The sequence below is a fragment of the Diadema antillarum genome, unplaced genomic scaffold (genome assembly GCF_040938485.1).
Source record: "Diadema antillarum isolate AM-2024a unplaced genomic scaffold, OU_Dant_1.0 seq00000498_RagTag, whole genome shotgun sequence".
Lineage (NCBI taxonomy): Eukaryota > Metazoa > Echinodermata > Echinoidea > Diadematoida > Diadematidae > Diadema > Diadema antillarum.
The window spans coordinates 493,391-510,381 of record NW_027271457.1 but is presented as its reverse complement, the minus strand read 5'-3'; the positions used below and the strand labels follow the sequence as shown (position 1 = coordinate 510,381).

Here is a 16,991-nt window from a genome sequence, read left to right as displayed (position 1 = left end):
ACTTAAATAAATCACGAATGTCAAATTTTCCACGGCTAATCGTGTTCTCTGCTTCATTTGCAAAGAAAACTTATCATTTTGGGGAGTGATTAAACATGAAAACACAATCCCGTCATGTACCAGTACCGACTTGCCGCACGTAAACGAACATTACAAATGTAGCTGGCACTCACAACTACATAAACAGACAGGAGTTGAACACACTATCTTGCGCTCCTCCCTTGCTCCGCAACAACATTCACCATACGAGAAGTTTGCAACGAAAATCAGTTCATGCACCAGCTCCATAATTTTGCTTTTCCTCAGTCACTTCTCGAAAAGTAACCCGACGTTTTACGTGACTAGTCCACCCAAAGTTACGTGTTCATTTTGGAAAATGCCTGCATGTTAGCGAGGGGTCTATAGTAAAACGACAAAGTTTTCAGAAGACATTTTTGTCCATAAAAAGAGTATAAATTCTTGCTCAATTCAATTGAATTGAATTGATTGAATTGATTAAATTCTTGCTCGTGACTGAGCATGTAAGGTATGTATAATGTGCCGTGCAAGCACGCGTGTTAAGCATACAGTGTAGGTGTTTGGATGCAGTGTACAGTGCATGTAATACACATTGTGTGTGTCATTGTGAATGAGACGCGTTCTTCTGTTAATCGGGTACTCCGCTTAATCGGGTATGAAACGCTCTGCCCGAGCCCATCCGATTATGCGGAGAGTACTGTACCATCACAAAGACATACAATGTATCAATATCTTCCTTTGAAAGTGGCTGGTGATTATGCAATGAGACACGAGACAGTTGTCTTCGTATCTGTGCGGCAGATCCTGTTTGGCACATACTTCAAATATTTCTTTATAGTGGCGCCATCAAACATGGGATCTAAAGGAATAACACTGTTGTTACTCCATCTCTAGAACCTCCTTGGTTATCCTTTACGCCCTGTTGTTAACAGCATCATTATTGTAATGGTCTGTAGGATACTATTAATGTATTAAGGGCTTTGGCAGTTATCAAGCTCAATTGGTTGGGAAGAATGACTTCGCCCATATACATACTATTCTGAGGTACTTATGCTGAAAAACAGGCAGCTGACCACTGACTTCACGAGGAGAGACAACGTTTACTATAATTTACCTTATCCTCTTCTCTAAATCTCACCGATCAATGAATCTCTCCGTAACATGACTAAGGGACGTTAAACTCCTTATGTGCCATGGTGTAAACCCCACTGTGTGCCACATTATTCTGAGACAGCAACATAAATGGAGCAAGATACTGCCCAAAGTCAGCAACAAATTTCGAAGATGGACAAGGATCGAGGGGCCATTTAGCGTGGGCCGCATGGAACTGCATGAATGGCGACCCTCAGTTGTCTTCAACACTGTGTATATTTTCCCAATCTCTCGGACTACAATACTGCATGCACCCCATCTACGATGAGTCAACGCCAGTCTTGGGAAGCCTGCTGCAGTGTCAGTGAAAGCTCCCGAAGGTAAAATCAAGCGCGGATGTGATGTAAAGAAATTCGCTTCTAATAGTAACTTGGAACAGGTAACAGGGCCCGCTTTCTCAGACTTATGTAGAATTTGTCAAACCAGTAAATAGAATTAGTTTCTCCTGGACACTTCACGAATTCGCAACAAGAACACTAGATGAAACGTCAAAGAAAGATTCATGGAAAACAGGACGCATGAGCTAATTTGGGAAACTTTTAGGTTGCGAGACGGATTTCTCTTTGAGAAGATGTATCTAATCTGGATAGCAATTAGGCCTACGTCTAATGTTCTCACCTTTATAATTTAAAAGAGACTTTTACTTCGTTTTAAGAATGTATAAGGACGGATGGACTGAATATTGGGAATTTCTGACTAAAAACAATATCTTATAGTCTATAAAGATTCCCGTGGAGAGTTTGAGCAGAAGAACATTCTTTACCATTTTGATGACCGATGTACGCCCAATCACTCTCGAGATCGAAAAAAAAAAAATCTGTACTTTTTAACACGTCTCTAGAAAAGATAATTTACATGCGTGAATATTATGTAGGTGATGCATTTTTGTTGTTGTTGTAACATAGTTGTATATCATACTGCTGATCGACGTTCCCACTGCACTCGCAGGGCCACCAAATAAGTTAATCCTTGGTTTAACTTTTCTTCCTTTTTCAAGGCAAGTCATCGGAAAGTGATTAGATAGGCCCTACAAAGATGCGATAAAAAGCTAACAGATGTATACATTCCATTTCTTTTGTCTTTATTTTAAAGTGGAAACTAGCCATTAGGCGAAATGTGAAGATAAAAAAAGATATACTGATAAAGTAGATAGATCGAGAGAGAGAGAGAGAGAGAGAGAGAGAGAGAGAGAGAAGAAGAAGAAGAAGAAAAAAAAAACCAAAGAAATAGTTGTGCCCTACATTTTGGTTCAGTACCGGTTTAGCCATAGAGTATAGGTCTATCCCTTCAGGGCCTGCGGAGCGTTTTCAAAAGTGGGGGGGGGGGGGCACTTCCGGGAAAACAAGGAAACAAACAAAAAAAGAACGAAGAAAAGGTCCTCAGCCCATCTCTCCCATTCCATTTTCGGGTTTCTTCAGCTGACAAGAAAAAAAAAAAGTCTCGAGCGGAAAAATAGAACCTTTCCGCTCTCACATTTCAACATCCACTGCAACATCTGACAAAATTCTATTTAGTGCACTTACGTACTTCCGGGTTTACAAAAAAAAAAAAGGGGGGGGGCAAAGTGATGACACCTTATGTATTTCTTTGTATGGTGCACAAAAAAAGGGGGCGAGCTTCCCCGACCCCACCCCCCCCCCCCCCCCCCCCCCCCCAAATAGGCCCCTATTGGTGGAGATGAGGATTGGGCTTGTATAACTATTCGCGAGATCACCAAGAAACCACTTATAGAAATGATACAGAGCATACACACCATTTTACGAGGAATTTAAATTGCATTAGATGAAAATCGGTTTTGGAATTGTATCCGAAAACAAAGTAGGGCCTAAAGAGTTTATGACAAAGCTATCCTAATAAAAAAAAAGTACTCCACTTCTGACCTTTTATAAGGATTGCGTTGTTTTAGATATCTCAGCCACTTCAAAAACCATAGACCTATCATCAAGATAATAAACGTGCGAATCCATCTTGGAATATTACATGCTCTTTCATACTTCGTAGGCCTATTTCATAAGAGGTATCTGATATCTCACCATAATGTTAGAAACCTCAAATCAGGGAGGGGGGGGGGGTGTTTCATCAACGCCGGTTTGTCAGCGCAAAAAGTTGTCATCGCTGACAATCACCATAGGAACAGTCAGTGACCAGAGCATCTCATCCAATCAAAACCGAGGATTTTGCTGAAAATTGTCAGCGCTGACAGTTGTCAGCGCTGACAAACGTTGATGAAACACCCCCCCCCCCCCCCCGGGGGGGCGTTTCATCAACGAGTTCGTCGGAGGTTTTCACCGACAAATTTGCTATCAGCCAATCAGACGCAAGGATTTCAGTAGCTTTTAACGGTTGCCAGTGTAAATCACCGACAAAAGGTTTCATGAAACGGTCCCAGGTCTCAACTAATACTATACAAACACTGTTGGGTGAATTTTATAAGGCCTGCCGAATGCGACGATGACGTTGATGACTCGGCTGATCGCAAACGCGCCCTCCCTCAAAACGTCTCAACAGACTCTCAACACTCTTGAAATCGACGGAGCCGCTCGGTCACTGGGTCAACAGCACTCTAGCTCGATCGTCGGGCTATACGGTTGCTAATGTAAAAGAGAGTACACTCAGTACAGTGTACATAATTGTGTTCGAGCAACGTACAACGTACAACCAAGGAGGTGCTAGACCTAGTACCTCCTTGGTACAACATTACTGACCCACTGGTGACACTGTACAGTTACGTAACCCCCATCCCATCCTACTGACCTTACTGAAGGTGCCACGGAGGATCTCCAGTCTGCAGCTGCTGGTACGCAGCACCCCGACGATCGATATGACCCACCTTATTCGACGGTAGCGAACGTCATCTCCATAAATCAGTGTACATCCAGAAAGTTGGTGAAGGAAAGCAAGTAGAGGTGAGATACCGTATGTCATATCAATGATTATGTTTTCATAGCAATGCCCCATCTTTTGTCTTTGAGGAAATCAACTTTATTGTACAGTCTAAGTTTGTACCTTGCTAGTGCTGCTGCTGTGTGCTGTGGTGACATCCATTACATATTTGATGTGTTGCGTGTAGTTGACCAATACAATGGTCCCACGCGTAGGGATCTACGTCAGTAAGTCAGTGTTTATCCCGTTTCTGCACATTGTACGTAACTTTACGTAGATTATCTAGATAGATAGGCGCCCCGAGGCCCATGGCATGGCGCGTGTGGCCTGGCCCCACCAGTATCGACAGGTTACTGTGTGTAGGCATATATGCAAAATCACTTCTGCATTCTAATCCTATCATTATGGCTGAGACCCCAGTAAATTTAAATGTGGTAGCTAGCCTCTGTCCTGACTATGGTGCATATACAAATGTAGGCCTACACCACATAACCATGATAATTAGTCAACCATCCATAGCGGCTGCCAGGCAGTGAGTGCAATCCCAGTGCGGTGCGGGGTGCTGTACCACATGTAACATAACATTGGGTCGCTGGTGCGGTTAAGGCAGTGTATGATCCTGCTATCTGCTCACATTATGGACACTCACTGTTGACTATCACTAGTATCAGTAGAGGGTAAAACCATCAATAGGCATCATGTTACACTGGTACTGCTGTGTACAACCAGTAGTGTGAAATGCTACATGTACATCACATTTCAGTTCAGCATTAACCCCCCCCCCCCCCCCTTCCAGATAACTGGTAGCATGTGGATATCATCGGATGGGAAGACTGGCCTGAGCCAGATATATACTAGAGAATCCCTGGTGCTAATGAATTTTGTACAGCTTAATCACTGATCTCTGTGTCAGTACACAGGCAGTGGAAGAACAAGTGCACTCAGCTGTTACTTTCGAGTGGACGCCACCCATGCACCTCCCCACTAAGAGGTCGTTAGATTTAATGATGATTACTATTTTATCTACACGCTGATACCAAGAAAATCCAAGTTATTTCAAGTGTAGGAACGGGAGGGTATAAATATGTCACCATGCATCACAAAAAAAAAAAAAAATTGCGCTCCTTGATATTACATGTGGATTCAAGGTGAAATGGGTCAAGCAAGTCAATATTTAGTTTTCCATACTTTCTGAAAGAGCTCTACAATGTACTTCTACATCATTCTTGAGTTTGGGATCACAAAATGAATGGGAAAGTAGGTTTTCTGCAGTTATTCTACAATTTTGTTGTTGGTTTTTTTTTTTTTTGGATAGGGACGTAGTGTGATCAGTTGGTCTCAGAGGCTCCTTTTTCATTTCTTGAAAATCCTTTGCATACTCTTCACTTTCAACTCTAATAACTTTGAAAGAATAATGCTACTGCTTTGAAAGTTGACATTACAGGACAAGTTCACCTTCATAAACATAAAGATTGAGAAAATGCAGCAATATTAGTAGAACACATCAGTGAAAGTTTGAGGAAAATTGGACAATCGATGCAAAAGTTATGAATTTTTAAATTTTTTGTGTTGGAACTGCTGGACGAGGAGACTACTACAGCTTGTGATGTCATATGAGTACAACAGTATAAAGAAAATGTAAAGAAAATTCAACATATTTTCATTTTTTTCACATAATAAAAGAGCATTTGACTTGCCTCTTTCTAAAGGTAGGGGGAATAATATTACCCATGACATACACACTGTATGTCGGTAACGAGTCAAGGGAATGTGTACTTTTTTCAAAAGATGAAATTTTGTGAAATTCTCTTTTTATTTTCCTTATATGTGACCCTGCACCTCAAAACAAACAAAAAGTCGCCAGACATGAATTTTTAGTTAAGACCATATTCTGAAAGAGCAGACTTTAAGCTTTAAAACGATGTATAACTCAAATCAAATGGATTCCCCTAACCTATATAAATATTGGAAAGAAAGCACAAACTCAGGAAAAGTGTGAACTGAGAAAAGAGGCTCTGAAGTACAATGTCTATTCAAGCGCTTAATCTTAATACCAAACCGTGCTGGCTGTGCGATGAATGGGACAAAAAAACAGGAAGTAGACCACGAGAGTAACAACAATGAAGGGATTATCAGATTAAACTGAAATTAAGCATGCCTTATCAACACATTCTGTCCATAATTAATGCCAACTTTCAAAGCAGTAGCACTATCCTTTCAAAAGTTATCAGAGTTGTAAGTGAAGAGTGTGGACAAGGTTTTTCAGAAATGAAAAAGGGATTCTAAAGACTCACCTAATCACACTATTCTACCAAAAATGTTCGAGATACACTGCTAAAAAAACACACTTTCCTGCCCGTTTTATGATGCCAAATTTTAGCATAACGTAAAAGAAGACCCGCTCTTTCAGAAAATATGAAAAAGGCAAGTTCGGCTAGATTGACCCATTTCACTTTTTTTCAGTCCTCACGCAAAATCAGTGTGTGCGACTTTATGTTCGTTTTGAGGTGCACGGTCACATATTGTTGTACGCATGTGACATCGTGCACTGCAGTAGTCTTCTCATCCAGCGGTTACTGCACAAAAACTTCAAATATTCATAACTTTTGAACGGATTGACCGATTTTCCTCAAACTTTCAATGATGTGTTCTACTAATATTGCTACATTTTCTCAATCCCTATGTTTATGAAGGTGAACTTGTCCTTTAATTATGGACAGAATGTGTTGATAGAGCATGCTCAATTTCAGCTTTAGTCCGATAATCTCTTTATTGTCCCCGCCGAACGAGTTCGAGCAGGGGACTATGAAACGGGCTCCGTACGTGTGTGTGTCCGTGTGTCCGTCCGTCCGTCCGTCCGTCCGTCCGTCCGTCCGTGTGTCCGTGTGTGCGTCCGTGTGTGATCAAAATCTTCAATTTGCTACTTCTCTGTCATTTATGAGCCAATTTTGATTCTGTTTGCTTTATATGATAGCACTACATGGGAGCTTTGAAACTTCTACACAGAATTTCAGTCGTGACCTTTGACCTTGACCTTTGACCTATATTGTACATTTTGCTACAAAATGCTACTCCTTCGCCATTTCTAACCCGATTTCGATTCCGTTTGCTTCATGTGATGGCACTAGGTGAGGGCTTCAAAACTTCTACACAGAATTTTGACCTTTGACTTCTTTGACCTTTGACCTTGATTTTTGACCTGTATTGTACATTTTGCTACAAAATGCTACTCCTTCGCCATTTCTAACCCGATTTCGATTCCGTTTGCTTTATGTGATGGCACTAGGTGAGGGCTTCAAAACTTCTACACAGAATTTTGACCTTTGACTTCTTTGACCTTTGACCTTGATTTTTTGACCTATATTGTACATTTTGCTACAAAATGCTACTCCTTCGCCATTTCTAACCCGATTTCGATTCCGTTTGCTTTATGTGATAGCACTAGGTGACGGCTTCAAAACTTCTACACAGAATTTTGACCTTTGACTTCTTTGACCTTTGACCTTGATTTTTGACCTATATTGTACATTTTGCTACGAAATGCTACTCCTTCGCCATTTTTAACCCGATTTCGATTCCGTTTGCTTTATATGATGGCACTAGTTGAGGGCTTCAAAACTTCTACACAGAATTTTGACCTTTGACTTCTTTGACCTTTGACCTTGATTTTTGACCTATATTGTGCATTTTGCTACAGAATGCTACTCCTTCGCCATTTCTAACCCGATTTCGATTCCGTTTGCTTTATGTGATAGCACTAGGTGAGGGCTTCAAAACATCTACACAGAATTTTGACCTTTGTCTTCTTTGACCTTTGACCTTGATTTTTTACCTATACATTGGCTACAAAATGCTACTCCTTCGCCATTTTTAACCCAATTTCGATTCCATTTGCTTTATGTGATGGCACTAGGTGAGGGCTTCAAAACTTCTACACAGAATTTTGACCTTTGACTTCTTTGACCTTTGACCTTGATTTTTTACCTATATTGCACATTTTGTTACAAAATGCTACTTCCGGCAGGGACATATGTTACGCACCGCGTAATTTCTACTTTTCCTTGTTGTTTTTGCCACAGTGGTTTACAATTTGTACAATCCTGTTTTGCTTTTTTCCCATTCATTGCACAGGTAGCACATCTTAGTAAAGATTAGGTTCGTGAATAGACCTTGTACTTCAGAGTCTCTTTCACACTTTTCCAGAGTGTGTGCTTTCTCTCCAATATTTAGAGATACATTTTAAAGCTTAGAGTCTGCTCTTTGTGGATCTGCCCTTAACTAAAAATCCATGTCTGGCAACTTTTTGTTGGTTTCGTTGTGCAAGGTCACATATTCAGAAAATGGGTGTTAGCAGCCCATAAGTTTGAACAGATATGACCCACAGCCCATGTAATGTAGGTAGACCTGTAAAATTGCAATGACCTAGAGAGTCAATCTTAGAAATGAAAGAAAATTTAGATTTCCACCTGAAACATGTGAAATTTGTTAGTGTGAAGGAGATGTCTCTTCTATGCACACGCGTGATGTTGTTTCATGTTTGTTGATCACATTGTGGTTTTGCGCTTATTTCTCTCAAAATTGAAGCTTCTAGAAAAAAAAAATATTGCAATGCACTATTTGTCATGATGTTTCTGTTAAATTTCTCTTTCTCTTACACATATCTACGGTACTGTAGATATCTTTGTTAACAATAACTTGATTCTTATTGAAGATGCATTACACATGTATACAGGGGAAACTCGATATGATGAGATCTTCGGGACCGAGTCTTTTTCCTTGTAAATATAGTGCTCTCATCATATCAGTAGGCATGAAAAAAGGCATGACATTATGACATTAATTTGCACATGTGGGACTAACAGCTATAGTTTGTACACATCACGTTTCAATTAATACTGATAACCTGGGACAGTAATGTGTTTGAAGGAATTACTCACCTTCATGAGTACGAAAATGTTTTTCGCCAATGAAATTCAATATCAAGAGTGCGTTTCTTATCAATCTTTAATGGATGTTCAAATTTGTAAATGTATAGTTTGCAATCGTGTCACGGTCATCTGTGGATCGGTATGTGCTTATGGCAAGTGTGTGTTGTGTGTGGAAAGCTCAAACATGTTCTGCATAATGCTGTGTCTTTATGTGACACATTCTGTATTGTGTACATTATGCCTGCGTGTTTGAAGATGGAGAATTCCTTGGTAGAAAGCCAATCACTACGTCACACCTGCTATACGTCATGATGATGTCATGTATGCATAGGGTCATACAGTTACGCCTAGCACATTCTCTGCATTAATGTATACTTACATGTGCACACACACACACACACACACACACATACAAAATGCAGTGCTAGTTGGAGTGCACTGAAGACAAGACACAGTTTTTGTCGCATCGAGCTATACAATCTTTAAACATGATCGCACGGGCAAAGTAAGGCTTTACCTGAAGGGAGTTCCCTTAACCTCGCTATAGCAGGTTTCATTAAGTTTTTCTTTGTTTGGAAGTCACAAATTTCATCTCGTTATAGCGGTTATTTCATAATAGCTGTAATAGTTTTTGTAGTGTTTTACTTAGACTTGCGTGGAAGGAAATTTGGGAGTGGGAAAGTTTCCGCGTAATGACCGATATCTCGTTATAGCTGTGTTTGTAATATCCAGTTTCCCCTTTATCATGTATGTGAAAAATTTGCCTTACATGACATGTAACGCATGGTGCCATTTTTGTAATGTTTATCCTCAGAACAGCTGATTCTCTTTGTGGATTGACTCATAGACAGACACTATGAGCTATCCCCACCAGATGGAGGCTATGGTTATCCAGGGGGAGGATACCCACCTCCTCAACCAGCCCCTGGCCAGTATCCCCCAGCACAGCCGAATGCCGCAGGGGCTTATCCACCCGCAGCCTACCCAGCTTACCCACCCCCTCCGGCAGCTGGTGGTGTGAGTATCTCATAAGTACTGATTCTGTATTCTACCCCTTTGTAGACTGATCCAAAGTATGCTTGGGCAGTTGTCTGTGGGAAATAGCAAATCACCCCAGCCTCAATGGGGTAGATGTACATGTTTGTAATATATCAATAATGCTGCAATTGCAATAACAGTGGATGTATTGTCTTGAAATTGAACAAATATTATTTGCTTCTTTTTCTTCTGCAAGGTACATTGCAGTTGTATACTGCCCAGTTCTGTATCCTCGGCAGTAGTTGTGAAACTTTTTTATGAAGACCATTTAAATTCACTTTGAGGGTGCTACATTTCTCTCACACTGAGCAGACACTCTGGAATCCTGTCCCAACTCTTTACATACAGAGACCTCACAATGTACACAGCTTCTTGACTTAGACTTCAACCCCCCTTACATGGAACCTTGTAACAGAATTTTTCTTAACAGTGGAGTAACGATTCATGTCCCAAAATCATTATGTATGTGACAGATAAGTCTTTGTATGATTATTGTCCCCGCCGAACGAGTTCGAGCAGGGGACTATGAAACGGGCTCCGTACGTGTGTGTGTCTGTGCATAGCACTACATGGGAGCTTTAAAACTTCTACACAGAAGTTTCAGTTGTGACCTTTGACCTTGACCTTTGACCTATATTGTACATTTGCTACAAAATGCTACTCCTTCGCCATTTCTAACCCGATTTCGATTCCGTTTGCTTTAAGTGATGGCACTAGGTGAGGGCTTCAAAACTTCTACACAGAATTTTGACCTTTGACTTCTTTGACCTTTGACCTTGATTTTTGACCTATATTGTACATTTTGCTACAAAATGCTACTCCTTCGCCATTTCTAACCCGATTTCGATTCCGTTTGCTTTATATGATGGCACTAGTTGAGGGCTTCAAAACTTTTACACAGAATTTTGACCTTTGACTTCTTTGACCTTTGACCTTGATTTTTGACCTATATTCTGCATTTTGCTACAAAATGCTACTCCTTCGCCATTTCTAACCCGATTTCGATTCCGTTTGCTTTATGTGATAGCACTAGGTGAGGGCTTCAAAACTTCCACACAGAATTTTGACCTTTGTCTTCTTTGACCTTTGACCTTGATTTTTTACCTATATTGTACATTGGCTACAAAATGCTACTCCTTCGCCATTTCTAACCCAATTTCAATTCCATTTGCTTTATGTGATGGCACTAGGTGAGGGCTTCAAAACTTCTACACAGAATTTTGACCTTTGACTTCTTTGACCTTTGACCTTGATTTTTTACCTATAAAAATTGCACATTTTGTTACAAAATGCTACTTCCGGCGGGGACATATATTACGCACCGCGTAATTTCTACTTTTCCTTGTATACATCTGTTTTGCTATCTAATTTTAAAAGCAAATATTTCATAAAATGAAAGAAACTGCCAATCAAGAGTCCATGACTTTATTATAATAGGAGTTGCCTGTGCAGGAAAATCAACTTGTTATTTACATGTTTTGTATATTTTTGGTTTTTTTGTTTAATGTTATTAATGGAAACTTGAAATATATCTTCTTCTTTTTTCAGTCCCTCCTGCCTGAATGATTCAGTACTATATACCACACAATCTCATTTTAATCTTCATTATCTGTAAGAATGGTTATTATTATAGGAATGTTACCATAATTTCTCCATTTTTATTTCATTCTGAGATTTACAGTCCACCTTCCCTACATCAAATCCAGGGGAATGGAGAAAATCCTTCATTTGTCATAAAATTTTGCTTTCAAAATAAAGTTGGTGATGTATGTTTAAACAGCACTGTACATTTATCAGGGCAACATTGTTTTTAATGTTTGTTTTTTTAATGTTTGTTTGTTAGTTTGTTTGTTTGTTTATTTGTTTTCTATATGCGTGCATTCTGTGAAGGTCCCACCTCCCCCGGTCTACAACCCAGGACCTCCTCCTCCACAGGGGATGGCACCAGGACAGCCGTATCCCACCCCTGGGGCTCCTCAAGGTTATCCCACACAGGTATAATCTCGTTATCCATCAAATTTTTGACATTAAGGCCCTAGTTTTCTCTCCTTTTTTTTTTTTACTTTGGGGAGGGGGGGGGGAATGGTTTGCTTTATTCCTTGTGTATTAATGTTTCAGACATTTTACATTTAATGCTTCTGTATCAAAGTGGGGCAAAACCACTATTTGTTTAGGGTGTCACTTTGTTCCACAGCTTTTTTCCATTTGGTTTGATATGTGAATGTTTAGAATTTACTCTATCCCTCTCACTGGCTGTACAACTTCCCGTCTTATCCCCTGCTCCTCCCTCAAGATAGCTTGCTTTGGTCCCTATCACTTAAAAGTATGTCAGTATGATATGTTTTCGCTCCAAAACCATGCTGCAATACGTCTGTAAAAATGTTGTACAGGTTACATCCTCGCACTAATTTTCTCCACAAACCGTAGCTGGTTTAAATTGGCATTTTGATATTGACTGCCACAAGTACTAATGATCACTTTGTGTATGAATCAATTTGTTGTTTCTGAAAGGCAGCGTTCATGTATGAAATAATGTAAAGTTATGGCGATAATGATTAGGACTCTAGTACTGTCACACAATTATTACTGTTTTTGTTTATTAGTTACACAGTGCACTCCCATTTTAACGAACACAGTGTGGCAGTTATAACAACAATTTGTCACAACAAAGTGAAATTTCAGGTCCCAAAGTTATTGACTCAGTCAACGGTGATGCTGTTTTGTTTTTTTCTCCCGATAAAGTTCTGTGCTCTTTCGATATGCTGAAAAAAGTGAAAACATGTTGACATTTCTTTTTATATTTTTTGTACGGTACTGCTACATGTGTATATATTTGTGATGTCATGATCTGTATTCAGTCTTCTAACTCAATGATCTGACACCAAAACTTCAAAAATATATAGGTTTTGAATAGATTTTCTGATTTACTCAAACTTTCACAGCTGTATTCTACTGATATTACTGCATTCACTCAACATGTATTTTGGGGTTTCATTTTCCTTTAAATTCTTGTACAAAAGTAGTTGATATATGCAAGTAGAAGATTATTCAATATTCATTCACAGCATGTCATCACAGTACCACATTCCCACTCTTTGTCCCCAGTACCCCCCGCAGGCTGGTGGATATTACCCTCAGGGGTCAGGAGCTCCGGATGAGATGGTCCCCGGGAAGAAACCAAAGAAGGCCAAGAAGCACAAGCACCGGCGGCGATCAAGCTCAAGTTCATCATCATCATCATCGTCCTCATCATCTTCGTCATCGTCCTCCTCCTCTTCCTCTTCCTCCTCAGGCGGTGGAGGGAGAAAGGGGAAGAACAAGGGGAAGAAGAACAAAGGGATGAAGCACAAGAATAAGAAGAACAAGAACCGTGGTCATCCACGTTAGATGTGTCATCAGTACTACTGTTAGGCAGAAGAGAGCATGAGTTGTCACCAAGTTGAGGTTTTTCATTCTTTTTCTTTGTTTTCAGAAAAAAGAGAGAAGAAACAGGGGTAGAGGAGGCAATGAATTAAGGCTTCTTATGTTTTCCACGTAATTGTATTTTTGTGAGAGTAATAGAAAATTAAAAAAGAAATGACTTTTATGGAATACACCTGTATGTTCACTCTTAATAGCTTTTAGTGTTTTATAATTTCTTAGTTCTATTTTCTCTCAGTTATATGGGTTTCATTTTGAAATTTACCTCTGACATACATGAAACTCTGATGGAAATCTGTATCTCATGTGTATGTATTTCAAGTATTATATCATAAAGAAAATTATATGTAATTCAAGCTGCATTTTTACTATTTTGGTATGTGTGATACATAGACAAGAGTTGTTTGGATACTTGATTTTGATATGACACTCGCCAAATACAATTTGTAGTACCCACTGATTCTGTTCCAATAATGCCAAAGGACTACTACAACTATGATTGGAACAAGCTGTTATCATTATTGTTGATGCTATCTTGATTTGATGTGTGGTTATGGTGAGGAAATTGTAGAAGTATGGTGTTAGGCTTGATTTATCGTTATAACCAATCCTCATATTTATCAACGATTTCAGTGTGATTATGAATGATAGGCTTTAAGCTGTGCTGGTTTCTTATATAGGGATGATGCAAATAATTTCGACAAGTTCTTTTTATGAATGCAATTCATTTAAAGAGGAAATCCACCCCAAAACATTAATTCAAACAGAAAGAGAAAGAGAGAGAGAGAGAAAAAAAAAAAATCCCAACAGAATGTCCAAAAATGCTGATACAGGTAAAAGCATATTTCTATACCAGAATATATAGAGAGTAAACATTGATTTTGTTCCTTTTTATTTTTGGTGGTGTAAGGCAAGTTTTATGCTTATACAGCTTAAATATGACATTTTTTTTTGTCATTTCTGCATATGAAATGAGTAAGAAATTGTGAGGGCATGACATCATCAACTTGCTGGTTTAAGTATTGATAACGACTGGTCAAGAAGTGTTTTCCCAAGATTTTGAAATTTCAGAATATCATAACTTCCTCATTTCTCATCTGATATTTATCATATTTCTTTCTTTTTTCTCTGTTCTGCATGAATTTTTATCTCTCTTTCTTATGATATTACAAGTCTGGAATGGATTATTCTTTAGAATAGTGGTAGACCCGTAAGTGACAAGTGTGTTTCATAGCTAGAAGGGATAACTGTGTGCTAGAAAAATTTCAAAAGAAATCGCAAGAAAAAGAGACATTTCTTGCATCTGAAGTAGAGATGGCATTGATGAAATTGCTCGCTGAAAATTATCTTTTTGTATTCTGTAATTGAGACAGAAGGGCATGTATATGAAACAAGTCATACAGGAAACAACTGTGCATTATATTCAAAGAGTCTTTCATGTGTAGTGTGTGCTTTGTGTGATTGATAGTCAAGAAAATGATTATGAACTTATTTAATGATTAAATTATATTAGCACTAGCATTTGCACAGTAGCGGTACATGTAATTCTTTCATTGTATCAACAATATTTGATATTAAAAGGGAACAATGCTGTCCAAGTTGGCCGAGAGAGAATAGCCACTAATTTTGATAAAAATGAACGTTTGGAAACATGTAATACACATGCCAAACTAAACCAAAAATAAAGCCGTTGGAATGCTATTTTTATCACTTGACTTCCAAAGCAATTTACATATGTATTATTAAATAAGGCAGTTGTGTTGCTGCCTCCTTAGTGTTATGTTGTTAAGTAGACATCATTATATTACAAATATAGCAATATCTTATCAACTTTGTGTTAAGAAACTTCATTTTTTTTTAATTTCTCACAACTCTAGAATAATGCTGTGCCAAAAAGAAAGAAAAATAATTATAAATGAAAATGAAAATTATTGGCCTCTTTCTAAATTCATGCCCAAAATGTGACATGGAGATCAGATGAAAATGTGTGTACCAGTAATAGTGACTGAATTGTTAAGCTATGTATGTTGACATTTCATATCAAAGACAGCATTTACATAATGCGCTCAAAGATCACCAAAGGAAAGACGACCTTAAAGAAGTCAACTTTTTCGAAAACAAAATCTGAAAGTTAATTTCGTTTCAGGACTATAATAGTATCGCTGGAAAAGGACTTTGTTTTGATACATGGCAGATTCACCACCCATTTATGTATGTATGTATGTATGTATACCTATAATTATGATATGAGTCACATTATATTCATGCAATCCTTAATTAAAAGCAATATTTGTATCCAAGTCTTTTTCAGGAATAATGCTTTGATATGATCATGTTATAGTCGTGCGACACCTCATTAAAAGCAATGCATCCTTGTTTTTTGTGAGAACATAAAACTTTGATAGTGTCTAATTTTGTCACTTATCTTTTATTTAATTGAAACTACATGTATCACTGTATGTTGGGTTTTTTTCTTCAACATTACATGATAAACGTGATCAGTGATTTATTTGTTTGTTTGTTTGTTGGTACATTTAACAAAAAAAAAAAGATGCAGATTGTCAACTATGTGTACAACAAACATGTATACATGTACCACATTTTTTTTTTTTTCAAAACGGCTCAACTTTTGACCCTGTAATAGTGTTGCATAAACGTATGACCTATATAATTATGCACACATTGCTATATGTATTCTCTCTCTCTCTCTCTCTCTCTCTCTCTCTCTCTCTATATATATATATATATATATATATATATATATACACACAGTATATAATATATAGATACAGATATAGATATCTAATATAACATGATTTCTTGTAAGTACGCTGGTAAAATACATTGCATGGGAAAGTGAATGCAATCTATGAACGACATGCGTAATTGAATTGTCATTTCTTCTTACCCAGCAAACATCAATCTGCATGACAGAACAGCAAAGATACAGTGTATATTGATTTTTTTTTACGCCCATAATGCCATTTCATTCTTGGATCAATAATACAGCACACGAAAAACATTCATTTAATTATTGCACTGCCAGTATATTCTTTTAGCATATCATGATTGCAATAAGTTTGTAAAAACACAAAATGTTAAACATAGTACAGTTTACTTTGGTAAAAATCAGGGGGGCATTTCATGAAGCATTTTGTCCGACAAAGTTGTCGGATAAACTTGCTCTCAGATAATCAGATGCAAGGATTTCAGTAGCTTGTAACAGTTTGTCAGAAAAATATCCGACCAAAATGCTTCATGAAATGCCCCCCCCCCCCAAGGGACAAAAAGTTCCATCTCCATGTAACATTATTGTACCAGAAAATAAACGAAAACAGAGAAGGAAAAAAAAAAACACACACACACACACAAAACAAAAAAAAAAAGAGGGGGATGAAAAAGGAAGTCAAACGGAAACATACACTGATATATCAAGGAAAAAAATCCACATCATGTTTGCATTGAAATGTATAGGGTGAAGGCAGATAAATAGATTTTAGATGTTTTAGTGTATCCAAATAAATGTTAGAGCCACTACTTTCAATTTGTAGA

At 38.3% G+C, this 16,991-nt stretch overlaps 1 protein-coding gene across 1 annotated transcript; it reads left to right on the top strand.

Moving 5' to 3' along the window:
- Nucleotides 1-1,418: 1,418 nt before the first annotated feature.
- On the top strand, nucleotides 1,419-15,802 carry LOC139733842 (uncharacterized). The gene is made up of 5 exons (XM_071644646.1): nucleotides 1,419-1,470; nucleotides 3,935-4,066; nucleotides 9,829-9,998; nucleotides 11,910-12,014; nucleotides 13,125-15,802. The coding sequence occupies exons 1-5, from the start codon at nucleotides 1,419-1,421 to the stop codon at nucleotides 13,404-13,406; spliced, it is 741 nt and encodes a 246-aa protein (XP_071500747.1). The 3' UTR covers nucleotides 13,407-15,802.
- Nucleotides 15,803-16,991: the final 1,189 nt, after the last annotated feature.

Bases quoted from the DNA above. Each gene is read 5' to 3' on its own strand.
- LOC139733842 (XM_071644646.1), top strand. From the start codon at position 1,419: ATGCACCCCATCTACGATGAGTCAACGCCAGTCTTGGGAAGCCTGCTG. The intron at 1,471-3,934 runs GTCAGTGAAAGC...ACCTTACTGAAG, and splicing joins CTTGGGAAGCCTGCTGCAGT to GTGCCACGGAGGATCTCCAG. The intron at 12,015-13,124 runs GTATAATCTCGT...CTTTGTCCCCAG, and splicing joins CTCAAGGTTATCCCACACAG to TACCCCCCGCAGGCTGGTGG.